This window comes from Tetrahymena thermophila, assembly GCF_000189635.1.
Source record: "Tetrahymena thermophila SB210 genomic scaffold scf_8254686, whole genome shotgun sequence".
Classification (NCBI taxonomy): domain Eukaryota; phylum Ciliophora; class Oligohymenophorea; order Hymenostomatida; family Tetrahymenidae; genus Tetrahymena; species Tetrahymena thermophila.
The window spans coordinates 331,579-350,469 of record NW_002476452.1 but is presented as its reverse complement, the minus strand read 5'-3'; the positions used below and the strand labels follow the sequence as shown (position 1 = coordinate 350,469).

At 23.0% G+C, this 18,891-nt stretch overlaps 5 protein-coding genes across 5 annotated transcripts; all 5 read right to left on the bottom strand. All coding sequences in view use genetic code 6, as the record gives it.

Annotated features, from left to right (window-relative positions):
- Positions 1–649: 649 nt before the first annotated feature.
- TTHERM_00449610 (hypothetical protein) lies at positions 650–2,883 on the bottom strand (the record flags this gene model as incomplete). Its single annotated transcript, XM_001013356.2, has 2 exons — positions 1,008–2,883; positions 650–948 (listed from the first exon to the last, which is right to left on the bottom strand). Exons 1-2 carry the CDS (start codon positions 2,815–2,817, stop codon positions 650–652), a joined length of 2,109 nt encoding a protein of 702 aa, XP_001013356.1. The 5' UTR covers positions 2,818–2,883.
- Positions 2,884–4,904: 2,021 nt separating this feature from the next.
- On the bottom strand, positions 4,905–5,456 carry TTHERM_00449590 (PPPDE peptidase domain protein, putative; the record flags this gene model as incomplete). Its single annotated transcript, XM_001013354.1, has 1 exon — positions 4,905–5,456. The coding sequence occupies one exon, from the start codon at positions 5,454–5,456 to the stop codon at positions 4,905–4,907; it is 552 nt and encodes a 183-aa protein (XP_001013354.1).
- Positions 5,457–7,008: 1,552 nt separating this feature from the next.
- Positions 7,009–10,627, bottom strand: TTHERM_00449580 (hypothetical protein; the record flags this gene model as incomplete). Its single annotated transcript, XM_001013353.3, has 4 exons — positions 10,106–10,627; positions 9,286–10,050; positions 8,668–8,811; positions 7,009–7,947 (listed from the first exon to the last, which is right to left on the bottom strand). The coding sequence occupies exons 1-4, from the start codon at positions 10,526–10,528 to the stop codon at positions 7,009–7,011; spliced, it is 2,271 nt and encodes a 756-aa protein (XP_001013353.3). The 5' UTR covers positions 10,529–10,627.
- Positions 10,628–11,321: 694 nt separating this feature from the next.
- TTHERM_00449570 (U3 small nucleolar RNA-interacting protein) lies at positions 11,322–13,880 on the bottom strand (the record flags this gene model as incomplete). Its single annotated transcript, XM_001013352.2, has 9 exons — positions 11,322–11,516; positions 11,574–11,687; positions 11,749–11,934; positions 11,988–12,081; positions 12,142–12,374; positions 12,593–12,814; positions 12,923–13,215; positions 13,506–13,629; positions 13,794–13,880. The coding sequence occupies 9 exons, from the start codon at positions 13,878–13,880 to the stop codon at positions 11,322–11,324; spliced, it is 1,548 nt and encodes a 515-aa protein (XP_001013352.2).
- A 677-nt stretch (positions 13,881–14,557) lies between these two features.
- TTHERM_00449560 (hypothetical protein) lies at positions 14,558–18,422 on the bottom strand (the record flags this gene model as incomplete). The annotated part of the gene is made up of 3 exons (XM_001013351.2): positions 14,558–15,093; positions 15,143–16,236; positions 16,312–18,422. The coding sequence occupies 3 exons, from the start codon at positions 18,420–18,422 to the stop codon at positions 14,558–14,560; spliced, it is 3,741 nt and encodes a 1,246-aa protein (XP_001013351.2).
- Between the last annotated feature and the right edge of the window lie 469 nt (positions 18,423–18,891).

The following is an 18,891-nucleotide window of genomic DNA, read 5'->3' as shown; positions in this document are numbered from 1 at the left end:
AATAAAAATTAATATAATTATACTATTTTAACTTAAAACAAGAATTTAATTCTAACCTACTTATTTTCTCTTTTAGTAAAAACATTTGTTTTTCAGCTTAAAATATTCCTTATAAAATCCAATTAGAAAAAAATTCAATTCTGGTTAGTTAATTAATACATCTTACTAGCTGTTTATTTGATTATTTCTAATTTTATATGCCTACTGAATATTTGAAAGAAATTTTTATCAGTTAAACATATTTTTAATAGATTGAATATAAATATTTTATGCAAGACAAGCTATTATTTGGAGAAATAAATTATATAAATACAGTAAAGGTTTATATATTAAGGCCACCTCGATTTCAGTTTAGACACCTCACTTACCAGCCTTAATTAAACCATATTTTCAAATTTTTAAAACCGGCCTTAATATATTATGGCCTTGATACATGAACCTTTACCTTATTTGTGTTTTTTTAATGTAAATTTGATTAATTTATTTTACTTTTTTTATAAAACTTACAACAAAAATAAAAAAAATATTTTTTAGAATTAATTTAATAATAATGATACAGTAATCTTAAAGGGTTTTAATTTAATTTAAATTATAAGATACTTTTTATGTGGAAGTAAATGATAACTAAATAATATAGTTAAAGATTGATTCAAATTTGATAATTTGTTTCTTGGAAAAATGATTTGATAAATTATTTATGGTTCTTTGTATCAGAGAAAAAAACATTGTTGATTTTCTACTTTATTTGTGTTGATTCTTTACTTAAATAACCTTATACTGAGTTACTAGAATTCGAAGAGTCAATTTGCATCATAGCTACTTAATATGGTATGCTTGCATCATTTTACTTTTCATTTAATTGGATTTGCTTTTTCTTTGGAGTGCTAAGATTAGCATTACCGCTATCTGTACTTAAAGCATTGAGAGGGATTTATTTATAAGTTTAATCTATAAAAATAAATTTTGTTAAACATAATTTATTTACTTTTAATATTATTTTAAATTACTTTCCAATTTTATCGAAGTTTATGACGAGGAAGATGATTTTTAACTACTGTGGAAGAAAGCGTCTAACACTAAATTCTCTATTTATTGGTCATTCAGACTTTCAGAATTTGGACTTTGTTAAGGATAGTTTTTGAATCTCTTTGTGTAAAGCTTGATGAATTCTTCTCTTTTTTACACTTCTGCATTTATTTTAGTACGAGTAATTGGCTCTAAATTTCTTATTTATCTTTCGTTTGTGTTTTATGAACTTTTTTCTGAACTCTGCCATATCATAATTTGATCATAAGATTGCTCAGAAGAGGGTGGTGCCTATTTTATTTTCGGAGAAATTATTTGTTGCTTCTATTTTGCAATAGGGGATATATAGTTAAATTTTCCACTAGATTAAATAGGTTCATCAACTTCAATTATATTTGTAATGTTTAACAATTGTTGTTGATCAAATGTTTTTGCTTATTTTTAATATTTTGGGAGTTCTTTGTTTTAACTTCTTATTTCGAAATACTTTTATCTCTAAACTGATTAAGTTACTGTGTGATCAGTCATTGAATTTATTTATTAGCAGGAATTCTATTGACTTTGCTATTCATTTATACTTGTACTCAAATTTTAGCTAAGTTTCTTAGCTTCTTCTTTGTCTTTTTTGAGATGATCAGCTGGTAATTCAAACTCAGTTTAAGACTGACTGGTTCTTAGAATTTTTTGAGAATTTTTATTTGACTATTCATTTTGTTAATAGTTAAAAGTGAGTTTGAAATTCTGTGAGCTTAATTTAGATTGCTAATTTTGTTGTTAAAGCTAGTGTTGTTGTTAATATTAATTGATTATTAGCTTTTTAAACTCTTCATTTTTATTTTTTAGGTTATTATGCTCATTTTAATAAATATTGCTAATTTTATTAACATTGTTTTGTTTCTTAGAAGCAAGTTTTTATTAGAAGGTTTCTGATTATTAATTTTGATTTAATTTAATTTAAAGATTTTCATTTTTCTTTTAAGCGATTTAGAAGTAGTTCTACTTATTTGAATTTATATAACTAAAAATATTGCTTTTGTTGTTGCTTTATTATAAATTATTATTTTGATTAATTTAGCTTGCTTGGTTACCATCTTACTTTAATTAATTATTAGTGATTATGCTTTGGCTGCAAAGTTAACCAAAATTTTATTGTTTTTCTTCTGATCTTTGTTTTGTTAGTGTTTCTAAGGTAGAATTGTTGCTAAAGATAGATTTTTCAAAATTAGCTCCTCTGCAAGTTGGGGTTGATGCTTCCTATAGCTTTTTATAAAGTTCCTTTTTTCCAGAGATTATTTCTGTTTTTGAACTTCCTGCTGAGGATTTCTATGAGAACCAATTAGGATTTTATCTCAGTCTAAAAAGGTTGTTTGAAGAATTTTATTATAATTTTCTTTAGCTCTCTTTGGTGAAGTAGGAATCATTTTTTTAAAGAAGTGTTTGGCTTCTTAAATCAATTACTGTGACTTTAGGTTGGTCTAAAGAAAATTGGCGCTGTCCTGTCTACTGATAGATTCGACTTTCAACCTTATCATTATTCTTAGGAGTTGAGTTCTAGCTTTAGATAGAAGTCATTTTAGAATTTTCATATTTATTTTAGCTATTTTGTCTAAAAGAAATAGGTTTAATAGTTTATTCTAGCTGGATTGTACAAACAGAAAAGTCTTATCTTTCACCAACAGCTTTCACTTTTTAAATTATTTGAGAGTTTTACTTACTGAGCAATCTTTTTTATGCTAATTAGTTGGTAGGATTAACTGACATTTATAGTGTGCTCTAGCTATTTCTGATCATTTATTTAGTTTTTTATAAATATTGTTTGATTTAATTATTAATTTTTGAGGATTTTTATTATAATATTGAGTGGTTTTATTGGTTAATTTAAAAAAAAATTTTTGTAATCGATTACTCGATGCTAAGATTATTTTGTTATTATTATAAAGATACTAAAAAGATACAATCAAAATTAATAACTTCTGGATAATTTAAAATGTTAGAATTAAAAATATCTTTAAATGAAAATGTAATATTTTTACAATTTATTTTAAGCTGTTTATTAATTTAAAAGCTAAAAATAATTATAAATATTTATTCAATAATTTATTGGGAAGCAAATATTAATAAATACACAAAAAAAATCATCAATTAAATTATTTTATTTTAAAGTTTAAAAACCTTGAATCTAAAATAAAATGTCTGAAAAGATAATATTTATTATTTAAATATAATCCAAGTCTATTAAGTTTACACCTAAATTTTTATTATTTCTTTTTTAATAAAGTATTTAAAATAGTAATATTAATAAAAATAAGCAAATGAGTATAAAAGCTTAATAGTTTAGTATTTTTATACCTAAGACAAGAAAGCAAGAAAGCGTAAAGTAAAATATATTAAATTTTAACTTTATTATTATTTTTAGTGAATAAAATGCTACCATTTTAAATCTAAAAAATAAGTATTATTTTTTGAATGATAGAATTTAGAAAAATAAAAAAAAAATAAGTATTTCAAATCAAATCAAAAACCAGAAAAGAATTGATTTTTTTAAAATTTTTTAGAAATAAAATTAGATTTTTCAAGTTTTTTCAAAAATAGATATATTAATTTTTTTAAAATAAATAAATCAATTTTGAAATTAAATTAATTAATTAATATTAATATTATTTTTTGAGTGATAAAAAAAACTTCAATATTTTTCTATTTCTTTTACATTTGCATTAATTATTATTGATAAGAAAGTACAAAGGATTAAAAAAAATCTTTAAAAAAAATATTACTAACATCTTGTATTATAAATGAAAATTCTTTCAATAATTATATAATTAAACATAAAATTTTTTTGGGTTAATCATTAAATAATTTCTAAGAGAGACAAGACAGTATCTTAACTTATTATCTGCACTTAATAAAAATAATTAGTAATAAAATTAAAGATATTTACTATAATTATTTATTATAAACAATAAATTTAACAAAAATAAATTAATTTAGGAAATAATATTTATTTAATAATTGTTTGTTATTCAAACCTATAAATAGATTATAATATAAAAATTAAATCTTTATAATTAACTAAATTACTTGATGTTTTTAATTAATATTTTCATAAGCAGTTTAAAAGTAAATTTATAGATTAGTAAAAAAAGATACTGTATGCATATTGATTGTGTAATTCTTAAATAAGAAAATTCTTAAAGCTTTATAAAAGAGTTTTTGAAATAAACTGTTCTATTTTACGCTTAGTATTTACTTTTTAAAAGATTTGGTTTTTTAAAGTGAAAAATTATTAAAGAAGAATAAATGAATTATTTTAATATTATAAGTTTGTATTATATACAGTTTATATAAATAAATAAATTTGTTTCTTATAAGATTTTATATAATTATAAAGAGATTTTTAATTAATAGTTTAATCATTGATATTGAAAGAAGATTTAGGTAGGTAGTTTTAAAGGTGTTTAAAGTTCGTTTGTTTTTTGGTTATTAAGGGTTTAAAGTACAGGTATTTTAACTATAATGAGGTTTTTATTAACAGTGTTTTGGTTGGTGAATAGAAAGAATATAGTTTATGAAAAATGTTGTGTGAGAATAAAAGATTATATTATATTTAAATAAGTCATAGTTAGTTTGTATTAGTGAATCTATTTTTTGGTATATTTCTAGTAAAATTTCATCGAGATAAAAATTGATCATTCATTCTGATTAATAACTCTAAAATAAACTAGTTTAAATAGATTTTTATTATCAAAAAAGTAAAAACTTCGTTAATTTTATTATTAAGTTTTGAGAGTGCTAATAAGAATATAATTCCAGTAGATTGAATGATTTTTTTGTAGTTTTTAGTACAGCATACGTTCTTATTTAAAGAGACTGTATTTATTTCAAAAAGAGTATTAACTTTGGATTAAGCTCATTTCTACATCACGAGTTTTCTTGCATTCGATTCTTTTCTTGCCTAAGAATAAGCTATCTTTTTCTTATCTATCAGAAGTGTCAAAACCACCTTTGATAATTTTTTTGCTAACGATACATCTAGTAAAGCTTAAAAAGTTAGATACACTAAAGACGAATCTAGGGATTTATTTGCCAAGTAGTTTCTTGCAGAGATCATCTGAGAAGTGATTGCAGTTTTTCTTGAATATGTCGTATGATCTACCAATATAATCTATTTCTAAATCACTGATTATTTCTTCGATTTAGTCAGAAGTGAGATCACACATTCCCAAGAAGATACTTCTATTGAATCTATAAATACCCATTCCATCCTTGGGAGTATTTGTGCAGACACCAGAGTAATAATCATCGTGTGCACCAAATCTATATTCTACATTATTGATTTAGATTCCAGTGTGGTATAAACCCAATCCAAGGCAACCAATAAAGGTATTCATTTTAGTAATATCATAAACGTTTAAATAAACTTCAACAGCCATTGTATTTATGTAGGATTTCAGTAAAAATGAAATAAAATCTTTTATGTGTTTTTAACACTCAATTAAATAAGTGTTTAATACTATACTTTATTATGATTTTACTTAGTTTATTCTGGTTTAATAATTTTAGATAATAATTCTTAATGATAATATCAATTAATTAATCAATCAATGAATTAATGAATGAACGATTTGTTTGATCAAATATTATTTTTAGAGTTTGATTTGATTTTTTTATGGACTGATCTTGTTATTTGTTAATTTTTTTTTAATTAATTTATTTTAGGAAAATGAAAAAAGAATTTGAAAAAAACCCAGATAAATAAATAGATGAGTTAATATTTTCATGTAAAAAACGAAGGTTCTATCTATCTATTATTTATTTATTTGTGTATTGGTTTAATTCTATCTGCGCACACATTCTTTTTGAATGCATAAAGATAATTTATACTTAATAAATTTACTTTTGTTTGGTCATTAATAAAGGAATTGCAATCTTTCCTTCATTGATTTATTCATTCCCCACTCTTAAAGACTACCTATGTTTCATAGAGATTGACTAATATTTAGTATTAAATTAACTATTTAATTTAATATTCCGCAACATCTTGAAAATATAAGCTGCTTTTATTGAAATAGCATGCAATTCAACACCTATTAATAAGTATTTTGTAATTAATTTTTTTCAAATTTTGAAATAGACTGACATTACTTATGCAGTATTAACCAAAAATAAGCAAAGTAATTAACTAATAAATCATACAAATTATTTAATTCTTTTTCAAAGCTTTCAAAAGAAAGGCATTCATGCACCATACTTTCTCTATTACAAGTAAAAAATGAATTAGAAAAGAAAGTATGAAAATAAAGATAAATTTAATTTAGATTTCTGATTATTTTTGCTGCTGCTAAATAAGAACTATGTAGCCTTTACTTTTGTTTAATATTAGTGGGGTTACGAATGATATGGCAAGTTAAGTTTTATAATACTGAATCAATAAGTAATTAAAACATGTATAGTGCGCTCTATTTGTTTCTAACTTAATCTAAAAAAATTAATAAATGCTTAATTAGAATCTAAACGAACTTAATTTCTAATACTAGATTCCTCGTTTCTTTGCTACGTGATTGACAAATTAATTCTTTATTAAAAGGGGGATCTATCTATTAATTATTCAATAAATCATTAAAAATGACAAAATATTTATCTAAATTTTATATTTGTAAGCATAAATTTCGTAATTTAAGTTCTTACTTAATAATATAAATCAATGACATGTTTTTTTTTTCATTCTTAAACAAAATTCAATAAATTATTTAATTTATTTTGTAATTTGGTTACAAAAATTTTAATTAGTAAAAGATTAAGCAAACAAATACTAAATATTAATTTATTATAAATTAAATATGAATTAATTATCAAGCTGCATAAGCTAATAGATGCATACATACTGCTTGCTTACTTATCAAATTTCATTTAGCATCAATTAATAAGTTTTTTTAAAACTAAACTGCATATTTTCGTTCTCTTTCTACTTTATTCTTTTCTTTTTCAAATTTGAACATTGCTTTAGTATTTTTTTTTTTCTTCAGCTGATAGTAAATCTATTAAAAATTAGAGCTTTTTGTTAAATTCTATCTCTTAAACGTTCACATTGGGATTTGTCTAGTAGCAATCGTTAGCATTTTCTTATTTTTAAAATTGCAGCCTAGAGATATCCTCACCTCTATTTTTATTTGATGAAGAAGATAGCTTATTTTCTCTAGATTGATTGTTTAAGTTCATTTAACCTCTGGTGTTTGGACTTTTGCTCTCATCTCTTCTCATATTCATTTTGGGTTCAAATTCTACACTCTCATAATTTTCATAGATTTTTGAGGAAGTATTTTAATTTGAAGATATTTTTAAATTATATTTGCTTTTTTTTAGATTCTAACTGTTATTTTAATAAATTCTGTCAGGGGAATGAATAGCATCAAAAGAAGAATCTATAGAAGAAGACAAATTTTTTAGACCAGATTGATTCTAAAAGTTCTTCTAAGGCGAATATCGTATATTATTTGAATGCTTGGTCGTTTATTGTAGTATCTTGTCATCCTTTGAATAACTTCTCTTATCAATTTCGTTTTAAGTTAAATTCAAGCTTTACTCGAGCATAGGTTAAGCTCTTTTAATATTTGCTGAACTTTTTTAGCTCAGGTAATTACTTTCGTATAATTAAGATATTCTTCCGTTTGAGCTATCGCAGATTGGAGTAAAGCGATTTTCTTTAGAATACGAATCATTCTATTACATTTATAGCTGAGACTAATTAGCCTTCTTTTTTTTTAATATAGGTGTTATACTTTTATTGTAGCTGTGATAGTATTAAGGTGTTTTAGGTCTATTTGTCTATTCATGACTGTCTATTTTTTTAGATTGGCCTCTATAGACTGGTGTGTGACTCCTCTCTTGATGATGATGAAGATGCATATTACTCCTGAAATTTTGCTTTATTATATTAGAGAAGAATGAATAGATTGGTCATTCTGTATAAGTAATTGAAAATTCAATTAATTAAGGGAGTAGACTTTAAAATTATTCTAACTTTTTTTTCATGGCTATTCTTTTCATGTAATTAAAATACGTAAATTATTTCTACTAGGGTTCAAATTAAAGTGCCTATCAATAAACTAATTAATTAATTATTTGTTTTTCTTTCTAGTTACATATCAAAATCTATGAAACATAAAGGCAAAATTAATTTAAGCAAGTAAAGAGAATAAAAATATTTAAAAAATAAGATATTTGTGTTTATTAGAGTTTGTAATCTTCCTCTACCTGCATTTAAAGGAGAGAATCATTCTCTGATTATCAAAATGTTTCTTTAATGATTATTTTAATTTACTTTTTGCAATGAGTGAGGAAAATGATATTTATAGACCCACCATTTAAAAGCTATTTAAATAAATAATTGCAAAATTTTAGCTCCCTAAAAAAAAATATTAGCTTTGAATTACATCTCTTTACTTACAAGTTTTACAAGTTGATATTTTATCAATTAAAAAACTAAGATTTTTCGCGAAAATTTGAAAAAAGCAAAATCAAAGAATTTATGTAATTAAAAAAATATGCAAAAATTTAATTTTTAAAAGTATTCATTAGTATTTTTAAAAATATTTCTTTTTTAGATAATTTCTTTTAAAATAAAAATATGCCATTTGTTATTACTTCTTAGACAATTTAAGCAGATTTTTCATTTAACTTGGGTTTGAATGTATACTTAGACTAAAACTCTTCTTTTTTCATATTCTCTATTTTGTTTTGTGCTTCTTACATTTTTTTGTAAAGTCTCTGCACTACGTCTTCTGTTTCCTATACAAAAAAATATTGTTTATTTTAATATTACACTGTTAATAAGAAATCAAAGTAATCAAATAAAAATAATTAGTCTATCCTCTTCTTAAAATAATCTCCTGAAATTATAACAAAAACTAAATATTTTAATGTAAGTAAAAAATTCCTTTATCAATTTATTTTTTTAAAATAGAAGTTAATCTAATACTTAACTTCTAAATTTCAAAAGGTAATTTAAAATGTTCAAATAAATTATTTCAAGTTGATCATTTTTAAAAATATTTAATTGATATATCTAATGGTGACTGAATTGAAATTATTTAAAATACCAAAATTTTATTTTGAGGATAAATTAATATGATATATTAATTGGTCCATGGCATCATTTGATAGAAAAATAAGCAATATCTATTAACTATAACATTAATTTAATTAAACCAGAAAAGTACTAGTTTTTTGTTTTGCTAAATTAACAAAAATTATAATTTTTACATTCTTTCCTATCATATGCACTGATGACTGATTAATTTTAGGATGGAAGGTTAATTCTTCAGCTCCTTTTTCACTTTATCTAATTTGTTGATGAAATAATTTGTCTTATTTCTTTTTGTTCCATGCGAGAAGACCATTTACAACTTAATCAGGTGTACGCTTAGAGACCATTTGTGAGCTAGTTAAATTAACCTCTGGTTTAAAAGTTAATTGCTATTCTTCCTACTACCTTTACTTAATCTCCTTTTTGTAATTAGCTTCTAACATTTTATTAGCCTTTTCTTGAAGTAAAGTATCCCATCTTTTATAAATAGGCTCATATTATCCATTCTATATTTTCTTTTCCATTATTTTTTTGGTCTATTGACTCATAATCCCTTATCCCCTCTGTGCCTTTTTAAGATAAGCCTCACTAAAGTGTTATTCTATTTTTTTAATGCTATTTTTTTATTCTCTTAGTCTTCCATCTTAAAACAATCTTTCAGATATTTCATTTATGTCCTTACTAGTATAATTCTTTTAAGCAGAGCTAAAGAAATTTAAATCTAAGCCAACAGTATCTTTATTTTCGTTTTATTGCTAATAGTCAGACTTATCATCAGAACTATTGCTGCTGCTTGAATTTTAACTATTTTTTCTACCTTTCTAATTGGGCTATTTGCTGATATTTGCAATTCTCTCTTAGTTTTCCCTATTTTCATGTTCTGAATTCTTAGTGACAATGCTCTGTCTAACTAGTTTTTTAATCTCTTCAAGATACTCTGTCTATTTTCAATTTAAATTTTCTTAAGAAATAATAATAAATTTTAAGATAATTTACATCTGTCTAGCTCTGCTCGATGAATTTTTACTAATTTTCATTATTTTCATTTTATAAAAATCTTTCTCTATTTCTAAATTCTGTTAAATCATATTAAAAATCTTAATTCCTCAAACTAGACTGATTTTAATACGATGTTTCGTCAATACTACTTATTTGTTATGGAAATTTACTATTGCTTTGAATGGAATCATTATAATTATTTGAAAGATAATTTTATTCGTATCTATCATGAGGAATCTAAATTTCATTGAAATTCTATTCCATCATATTTTAATTATATTAACTATAATTTCCTGAATCATAATTAGCAGATCCGCTTCTATACTACTACTGCGATTCCAGCTCTTCTAATTATATTAATTTACTTAGATGATCTAATGCTTTCTGCATATCCTAATTTGTTAAGCTTAATTACTGCATTTTATTCGAACAATATATAAAAAAAGCTATTAATTTCTAAAAATATTATGGATAATAAATACTCTTTATTATATTTTAACCAAAGCTTTGTTAGGTTTCTAAATATTTAATTACTTAATTTTAATTATTTTAAAAGAAAAAAGCAAACAAGATCAATCAAAGCAACTAATAAGAAACAAGAATTTTGATAAATATATTTACATATAATGTTTTACCAGTTATTAACGGATATATATGTGTGTCTGTCTGCTTATAGTTTTAAGATACAAAATAATAAATAAATATATATACTTTATTTTATTTACAATTATTTTAGCGAAAGCAGAAAACTAATAAATAAATACTCGCTTATCTAAACCAATATAAAACTTCTATCTTAATTAGGCTTTAATTAAATCTATTCTGCCTCTTTTTTATTTAAATTTATAAATTTTATTCTTTTTACATTTTTAGCTTTTTTTTATTAAATTATAAAAGAATAAATAATTTTTTCGATAAAATATAGAACTATTTATTTTACTAGGAAGTTACTTTAATAGACGACTCATAAAAAATCATATTTCTCATAATTTAACAAATAAAATGAATTAATTTTTCAAAAATCAAACTTAAAATGCTTAATTTTGATGTGGTATTTTGTTTGTTTAGAAAATAAATTTGTTTAATTGTAAATGTTAGTTAAATGTGAGAATAAGTTAATACTAAGTATATAATATATTACTTTTTTTAATTTATATTTAATATTATTTTTAAATTATTTATTTATTAATTGATTTTTAAGAATTGTATTTTATCACATTATTTTGAAATACTTAATCTAATTTTTTGCTTTCTTATCTGTAATCCATCTACCAAGTCTATGTTCATCACACTCGCTAACTTTTTTTTACAAATATTCATTTAATAAATTATAATCTATCAAATTAACTTTTTTACATGCAAGATAAGAACAATCTATTGATATTTGTATGTCATTTATTACGCCATTCTATTTTTAATAATATTTTTTCATTAATTTTAAAGAAATAAGTAAATTTTTATTTACACAAGGAATGGAAAATATTTTTTAAAAGTTCTTTTATTGTAAATCAATTTTATAAGCATTAATTTGTTAATCATGAGAGCCAGAAAAAAATAAATCAGTGTTATAAAGATGTCCCTAAATAATTAAAAAATAAAAATAAATTTAATATTATTTTTTTATTGCTTTAAATATTTACCAAAGCAGTAATCCAACTTCCTCCATGGGCTTTATGCATAATAAATATAGGTTTTTTCTTCTTAATAGACCAAAGAGCAATAGATCCATCTTGAGATCCTGTAATAAAATGTTCTGCATCTACTGCTTTTACAACATCAATGGAGTAGTCATGACCTCCATATATCAATTAAGATTAATGTTCAGTCTATTTGTTTATTATATTTATTAAATAAAATTATATTATCCAAATATTTTTACTTTCCAAATGATGACCTATCTGTCAAAGCCACAACTAATGAAATTATTAGCACTCATAGAGTCAATATATGTAGGGTCAGCCTTATGTCCAAAGCTATTGAATAAGTCAAATTTATATATTAAAAAACTGGCCATTTATAATTATTATATTTACAATGTATCAATAAATATTTTATCAGAAGCATCCCACATTTTGAATTATCTGTCTGAAGATGCAGTACAGAATTGGTTTGAGTTTATACCGAATTTAATAGCATTTATAGGTTATCTGTGACCATTGAAATTTTAAATTAATCCCATTTTCTTTAAATCCCATAACTTGATTGATTTATCTTTACTAGCTGTAACTAAATATCTTCCAAGATGATTAATACTCATTGATAAAATCTTATTTAATAAAAATTTAAAATTATTATAAAATCAAATTAGTTATTCTGAAATATTAAAAAACTTTTTTTTCTTTTTCATAAAATTTTTTTTTACAAATAAGTTCAAAGCTAACTCATTCAATCTAATATATCATTTTTTTACATTTTTACATTTAAGATTTATCTTTAATTTGCTAGCGTGTTTATTTTATCTAAATATCAAAGTGTATATTTTACCTCATCTTTATGAGCATCGGTAGTTTTTTCTCTAACTAAGAATTCCTTTTATTTACTTTTTTCTGTTTAAGTTAAATCCCATCTAATGATGGAGGCATCCTTAGATGCAGAATATAAGTATTATCCATTTGGACAGAATTCAAGAGAAGTGATACATCTTGTATGACCTTTTAAAGTATTTTATTAAAAGGTTTATCCAATTTTATTCCAATACTTTTGAACCTTTTTATAAAATAGTAATTTATAAATTTAATTTAATTCTACTTGCTTGAAAATATCTAGCTAAAAATCTATCTAATTATCTATTTATTTATTTAATTAAATAATTACTTTATCAGCATATAAAGTATATTAGAGCTATCTTTTTTTCAAAATTTCATTTTAAAGAGCCTTTGTGATTGCATCAGTATGAGTTGATTCAGCATAAATAACACCTTAAAAGGAATCTCCTTCACTTTTGTGGTGGTCTTCACCATCATCAAAAGACTCATCATCACTAACATCATTATTTCCAGTATTTTATATTTTATCAATAAACTTTTAACTCTTGCCTTTTTATGAATCTAGCTTTGCTTTCTATAAAATTTACTATGCCAATCTAATTCTCTTTTTATCCTCAGTTTCTATTTGAATAATTTTAAAATAATTTTTAATGTAAACCTATCATAAGCTAAAGTTTAAGTTTCTTTGCAGTAAAAGTAATTCTTTTTTTATATTCTTAAAATCCCTTATTAAGTAAATATTAGCAATTAATGATGAAACAATATCTAAAATATTTGCTCTTATTCGCATGCTCATTTCAAAAAAATTAACTTATTAGCTGACATAAAATTTCCTTCACCTGTTAACTACTTTTATCCTGCAAAGCTTCTTTATTATTATATAGAAAACAAACAATTAATAGTTTATTTACCATCATCTATTTCAATTAAACGATCTTCGATTCCACCTTCATTGCTCATACCTGAAACAGAATCTATTTCATCTGAAAGAATTTCTTCATCAAGATCTTTATTTTATACAACCTTCTTCTTTTACTATTTGATTAATAAAATAGAATATTTTAATTTTGATTAAATTTAGAGTTCATTTCTTTAAAAATATTTTAGATAATTTATGATGGCTAAAACCAATGAATCCATTTATCGATTAATGAACCAAAGTAGCTAATTAAAAAAATTGATTTTTAAGTATTCGTTACTGGCTTTTTTTCAATATTTTTTTATAAGACTTATTTGGCGTTCTTTCTTTTTCCTAAAAGGTTGCCTTTTTGCTTCTTAGTGTTCATATTTCGCTTACTTATTCTATTATAGTTGTAATTTTGTTCTATTATAAATTGTATTAGAGTCCTTTTATATTGCTTGTTGTTTTAATTATTCTTATTATTTTTAATAGCTCAAAGTTCTATCTATTACTTTGATATAGCAATAAAGGTAAATTTATTTCATAGAATAAATTAAGCTTTTTTATCTTTACCTTTTCATTCTAAATTAATAAATATTATTATGTTTGTTAGTTAGCTATTTAGTTTTTTGTTTCTTTATTTGTTTATATGCATGTTTGTTAGTTATTACTATCTATTTGCCATACTAACTAAATTAATAATCCTATTTAATTCATTTGAAGCATATTTAATTTACTTTGAACACAAATCTCTTTTTGCACAAGATATTTAAATTAAAATTCACATATCTTTTGAAATGTACTACTTTGTTATTTCTACTTTGTAATTGAATTATTATTAATATTATTAATTCTTCATTTTGTATTTAAATTCACCATTAACAAATATTTTTCATTTTAAATAATTTGATAGAATAAATAGCTTTTTTCTAAGCTAGCTGTTGAACTTAATAAATTAAATTTTAACTTTTATAAAATTTTTTCTAACACACAAAAAAATAAATTTACAAATTAAATTGAGTTTTTTTAAAATTTTAATTAATTAATTTATCAATTTAAATTTCAGAATCTTATTTTTGAAAAAATAGGTGTTTTGCATCCTTTGTTGTTATTGGAACTTGATCTTTTTATTTCTTTTTTATTTGCTTGATTTTTTTTAGATAGTTTATTTCCTTCAATTAAAGAGGTATCTTTATCATGATTGATTGTAGTTTTTGTGGATGCAACTGGTGTTTTAGCCAATGAATTAGAACGAAGTTTTTTAGCTTTATCTTGGTTAGTTGAATTCTTAACAATATTATGACTAGCATTGTTTTCTTTATCATCATGGATTGCAACTTATTTATTATTCTTCTCCCTAATACCACTTATATCTAAATTGCTTTTATCTAAACTTTATTTCTTTTTCTTTGATTCTTTATTCTTAGAAACAGATTTCTTCTTTTGTTTCGTTTCCTCTACATATTTCCTGCTTAAAACGTAGTTATTCATTCTAACCAGTGAACAAGGATTTTAATCACTTAATTATTCATTATTATTGTCATTGCTATTGTAATTTGTTAAACTTTCTTTTACCTGCTCATTATTACTAAAATACTCTTTTAAAAAAAATCATTTAAAATTAAAAAAAATATTTAAAATATTTACTTGGATTGTAGTAGCTGAGATGTATTGATTTCTTTTTCAAGGCTCTTTATGGGGAATCAGTTGAATCTTATGTTTTGTAATTATGGTAAAGTAGTATATTAGCAGTAGAAGAATCTGCTTTTGATTAATTAACTGTTTCATATTCATCCTATGTACTGAAATTTAAAGGATCATACATTTAAATAGTATTCTATGATGGTTTAAAGTTTATTGTTCTTTTATTTAAATAATAACTGTTACTTCTTTCTTTATTCATTATGCTATTGTTATTGCTATTATCTGAAATAATTTTGCTGTAAGGCTTAGATAGGATTTAGTCTCTTGAGGGAGGTAACTGGTAATAATTACTTGCACATTGTGTGCTTACATTATTTGTTTGCTAACTATTCTAGTTGCAAGATTGATTACTTTAATAGTGGCTATTTGCTTGCTACTAATTTAAATAATTACTTAATCTAGCTTCAGCTGTTGTTATTGAAGGGGAAATAATTGAAGTTTATTAGTCGAGACTTTTATCTATTTCTTTTTCGTTTTAAGAAAGCAGCTGATTCTTTCTAAGCTCGTGATTTTCGTCCAACAGTCTTTTATATTTGGAGAATAAATCATCGTATTTTTTCTCAAGAATGTGCTTTTCTGCCTGCACTTTAAAATCCTAATATTAAGTTTCAGTTTAATTATTATAATTGTTTTAAGAAATTTTTTCATTGATATTTGCAGCTGAGTTAAATTACATGTTTTTACGAACAATATCGATAGATTTAGACTTCTGATTTTACCTAGAAGAAAATGAGCTTGGGCTTATAATTCCTTAGCAAAATGAATTTTGATTATTTAGAGTCTGCTAATTTTCTAAATTCAAAGTAGAATCATCATTTCCCATTTTTAATTTTCTGTAAGGCAAAGACAATTAAGATAAATTTGATTTATTGTTGATATCTAATTCGCTTTAATCTGGATTATTCGTATAAGATATCATATTTAGAGTATTTTTATGGTTCTCACTCTTAGCGTTGATCTACTTCTTAATTAATATCAAGTTTTTGTCATTCAATTCCTGCTTCTCTCTTTCTAACTTCAAAACCATAGCATAAAGCCTAATTATTAATTTTCCAAAATGTAAATAAAATTTAATAAAATAAAATAAAAATAAAATTAAATTAATTAATTACTAGTTGTTTCTATCCCTGAAGTTATCTTTCTTGTAGAGATTCTAAGTCTCTTGTTCTCTTAGAGAAAGCTGCAGTTTTTATAATTTTTCTTCATACTTTTCTTTTTATTTTTTTAGCATTAGATTTGATTGCTCTTCGAAATTTTTGAACAAACTTTCATTATTCTTTCTTATTTCTTCGTATTTCTTTAAAAGATCTGTTTTCATGTTCTCTAACTCTTATTTAAGCATCTAATTTTCTTGAACAAGTTTTTTGTTATTTTGGGTCAATTCTTAATTTTTTTTGTACAACTTTTACATAATATTTTAGTTGAGATTTTCAGAAGAATTGTTCTTTTATTCGTTTACGTCTATTGTCTTATAGTTTATTTCATTATTTTCTACAAAACCAATGCACATTTCATTTTTCAATTTATTTTTTTTGTTTTATTATCTATCTGGAAAATCTTTAACTGCATTTAAAGAGTTATGCTGATTTTAAATCATTTAATTTTATTTGAGTTTCTCTTATATATTTTTTTAGTTGGAATCAATTGTTTATTCAACTACTCTTGCAGAACTTCTATTTGTCTATTCTGTTGTTTGCTATATATTGTATAAACGATATGGAGTATAAGGAGCAGAATCGCTATCTATATTTTGTTCATACTTTTATTCTCGATCACCATCAGATATCAAATTTTACATTTAAGGTTATTGATTATTGTTATTAGAATTGTTGTTGTTGTTGCTATGTTTTTAGTACATTTAAATATTATATTAATTCTAACAACTTTCTAAATATTATGGATTCATAGTACTAAAGTGAGCAGATTAATTGTTAAATAAAAAATCTTCCTTTGATCCTCCTTAAAGGCTATTTTAAATTGAATTATTCATATGGAAGTACTATTTTAGGTCAGTCTTTTTTTGTGTTGAGTCACCTAAATCATTTTGTAGTGTAACAAATTAAACGTTTATAGCACTCATTGAACTTACAATACCATCATCTTCTTCTTCTTCATCATCGCCTTCAATTTCACCCTTTCTTTATTTAATCAAAAAGTCCTTGTTTTACTCTGAACTAGATTTATAATACTAATCCTCTTAATTATTAATTCGATTAAACTAATTTTTTAGCTCTTAACTCTAATTATTCTTTGGATTGTAATTGTTTATTAGACCTGTATTAGACTCTTCGCTTGTGAGATAGTTGTTTTTCTTCACGTTTTGATTTTAATTAAATAGCTTGAAATTTTAAGATGATGATTAATTGCCCTATTTATTTTTAACATTGCTGTGATCATGAAGTGGTAGTAGAGGATTTGAATCGCTTAGTCTCTAATTATTCATTCGTTATTATTGTTAACACAATTGCTATTCACTTTGAGTTTTAATCTTTTGAAATTTGTTTTATTACTTTCTAAATTTAACGCTTGTTTCCTAGTCTTCAAATCCCTCTTGATCATCCTAATCTTAAGCTTCGTACTCATTGTTATCCAAGAGCATCTCATCTTAAGTCATATCATTATTCTGATTAAGTGAAAAGTTACCATCAATTAAACTTTATTGCTAATATTGTTATATCTATTTACCATTTTATGACAAAAGCTGTTGATTATTATTATTATTTGAACTCTAAAATACAATGTTGTTAATTTAAGATGAAAAAGATTAATGCATAAAAGAACTAGTTCCAATATTGTCTGCTGTATTCTTTTTATCTTGCTTTTTTAAATTATCAGAACTTATTTCAGGAGAATTGAAATCATAAACCTTATGGTTATTTTTGAATCCAAGCAAATCCTCATAACAATTTTGGTGAGAAATATCGTCTTTATCAGTTAAATCATTTAATTCATATTCAAAATTCTCATCCTCTTTATTTTCTATAAATTGAGAATTGAAGTTTTGGCTTTCCTAAGCTATTTAATTTTGCCTAATATTTTAAATTTCATTTTGAAGCATTTGTGCATCGAATTTACTAGTGCTGCTCACCGCTTCGATATTTTTTACAGAAGGGTTGTTTGATCTCAAAATCTCTTTCTGCTAATGGTAATTTTACTTAGAATTATTTGAAAATGTTCCATTATAGGAGTCCTCTTTGTTAGAAGATATTGAAAATTAATCCATGGCTACTTGTAAAAATGTGGGTATATATCAATCAATCAATATCTTTAAATATTAATTTTGTAGAGATCTATCAAATATATTTCTGAAATTTAAATAAAAAGATATTTTATAGCTGATAAATAAGTAAATTAATTATGCTTTTTTAACAAAAATTTTCAAATTTGAATGATGGACCTACCTTTAATTTACTAATGAATTGTTATTAATCTCCATCCATTTAATGATTTCTTTTAAAAGAAATTATAATTAATTTAAACAAGCAATAAAAAATTTAAAAAAAATCATTTTAAAATTATAGCAAGATGCCATACAAAAATTCCTTGGTTTGGATGCCACTAATTATCAAATATATTTTTTAGTTATTTATTAAAAATCTGGTTTTGATATTTTATAATAGAATTATATATAATTAATAATTTAATTTATTATAAATTCAAAAATAAATTATTTTTTTGCATCAAAATAAAAA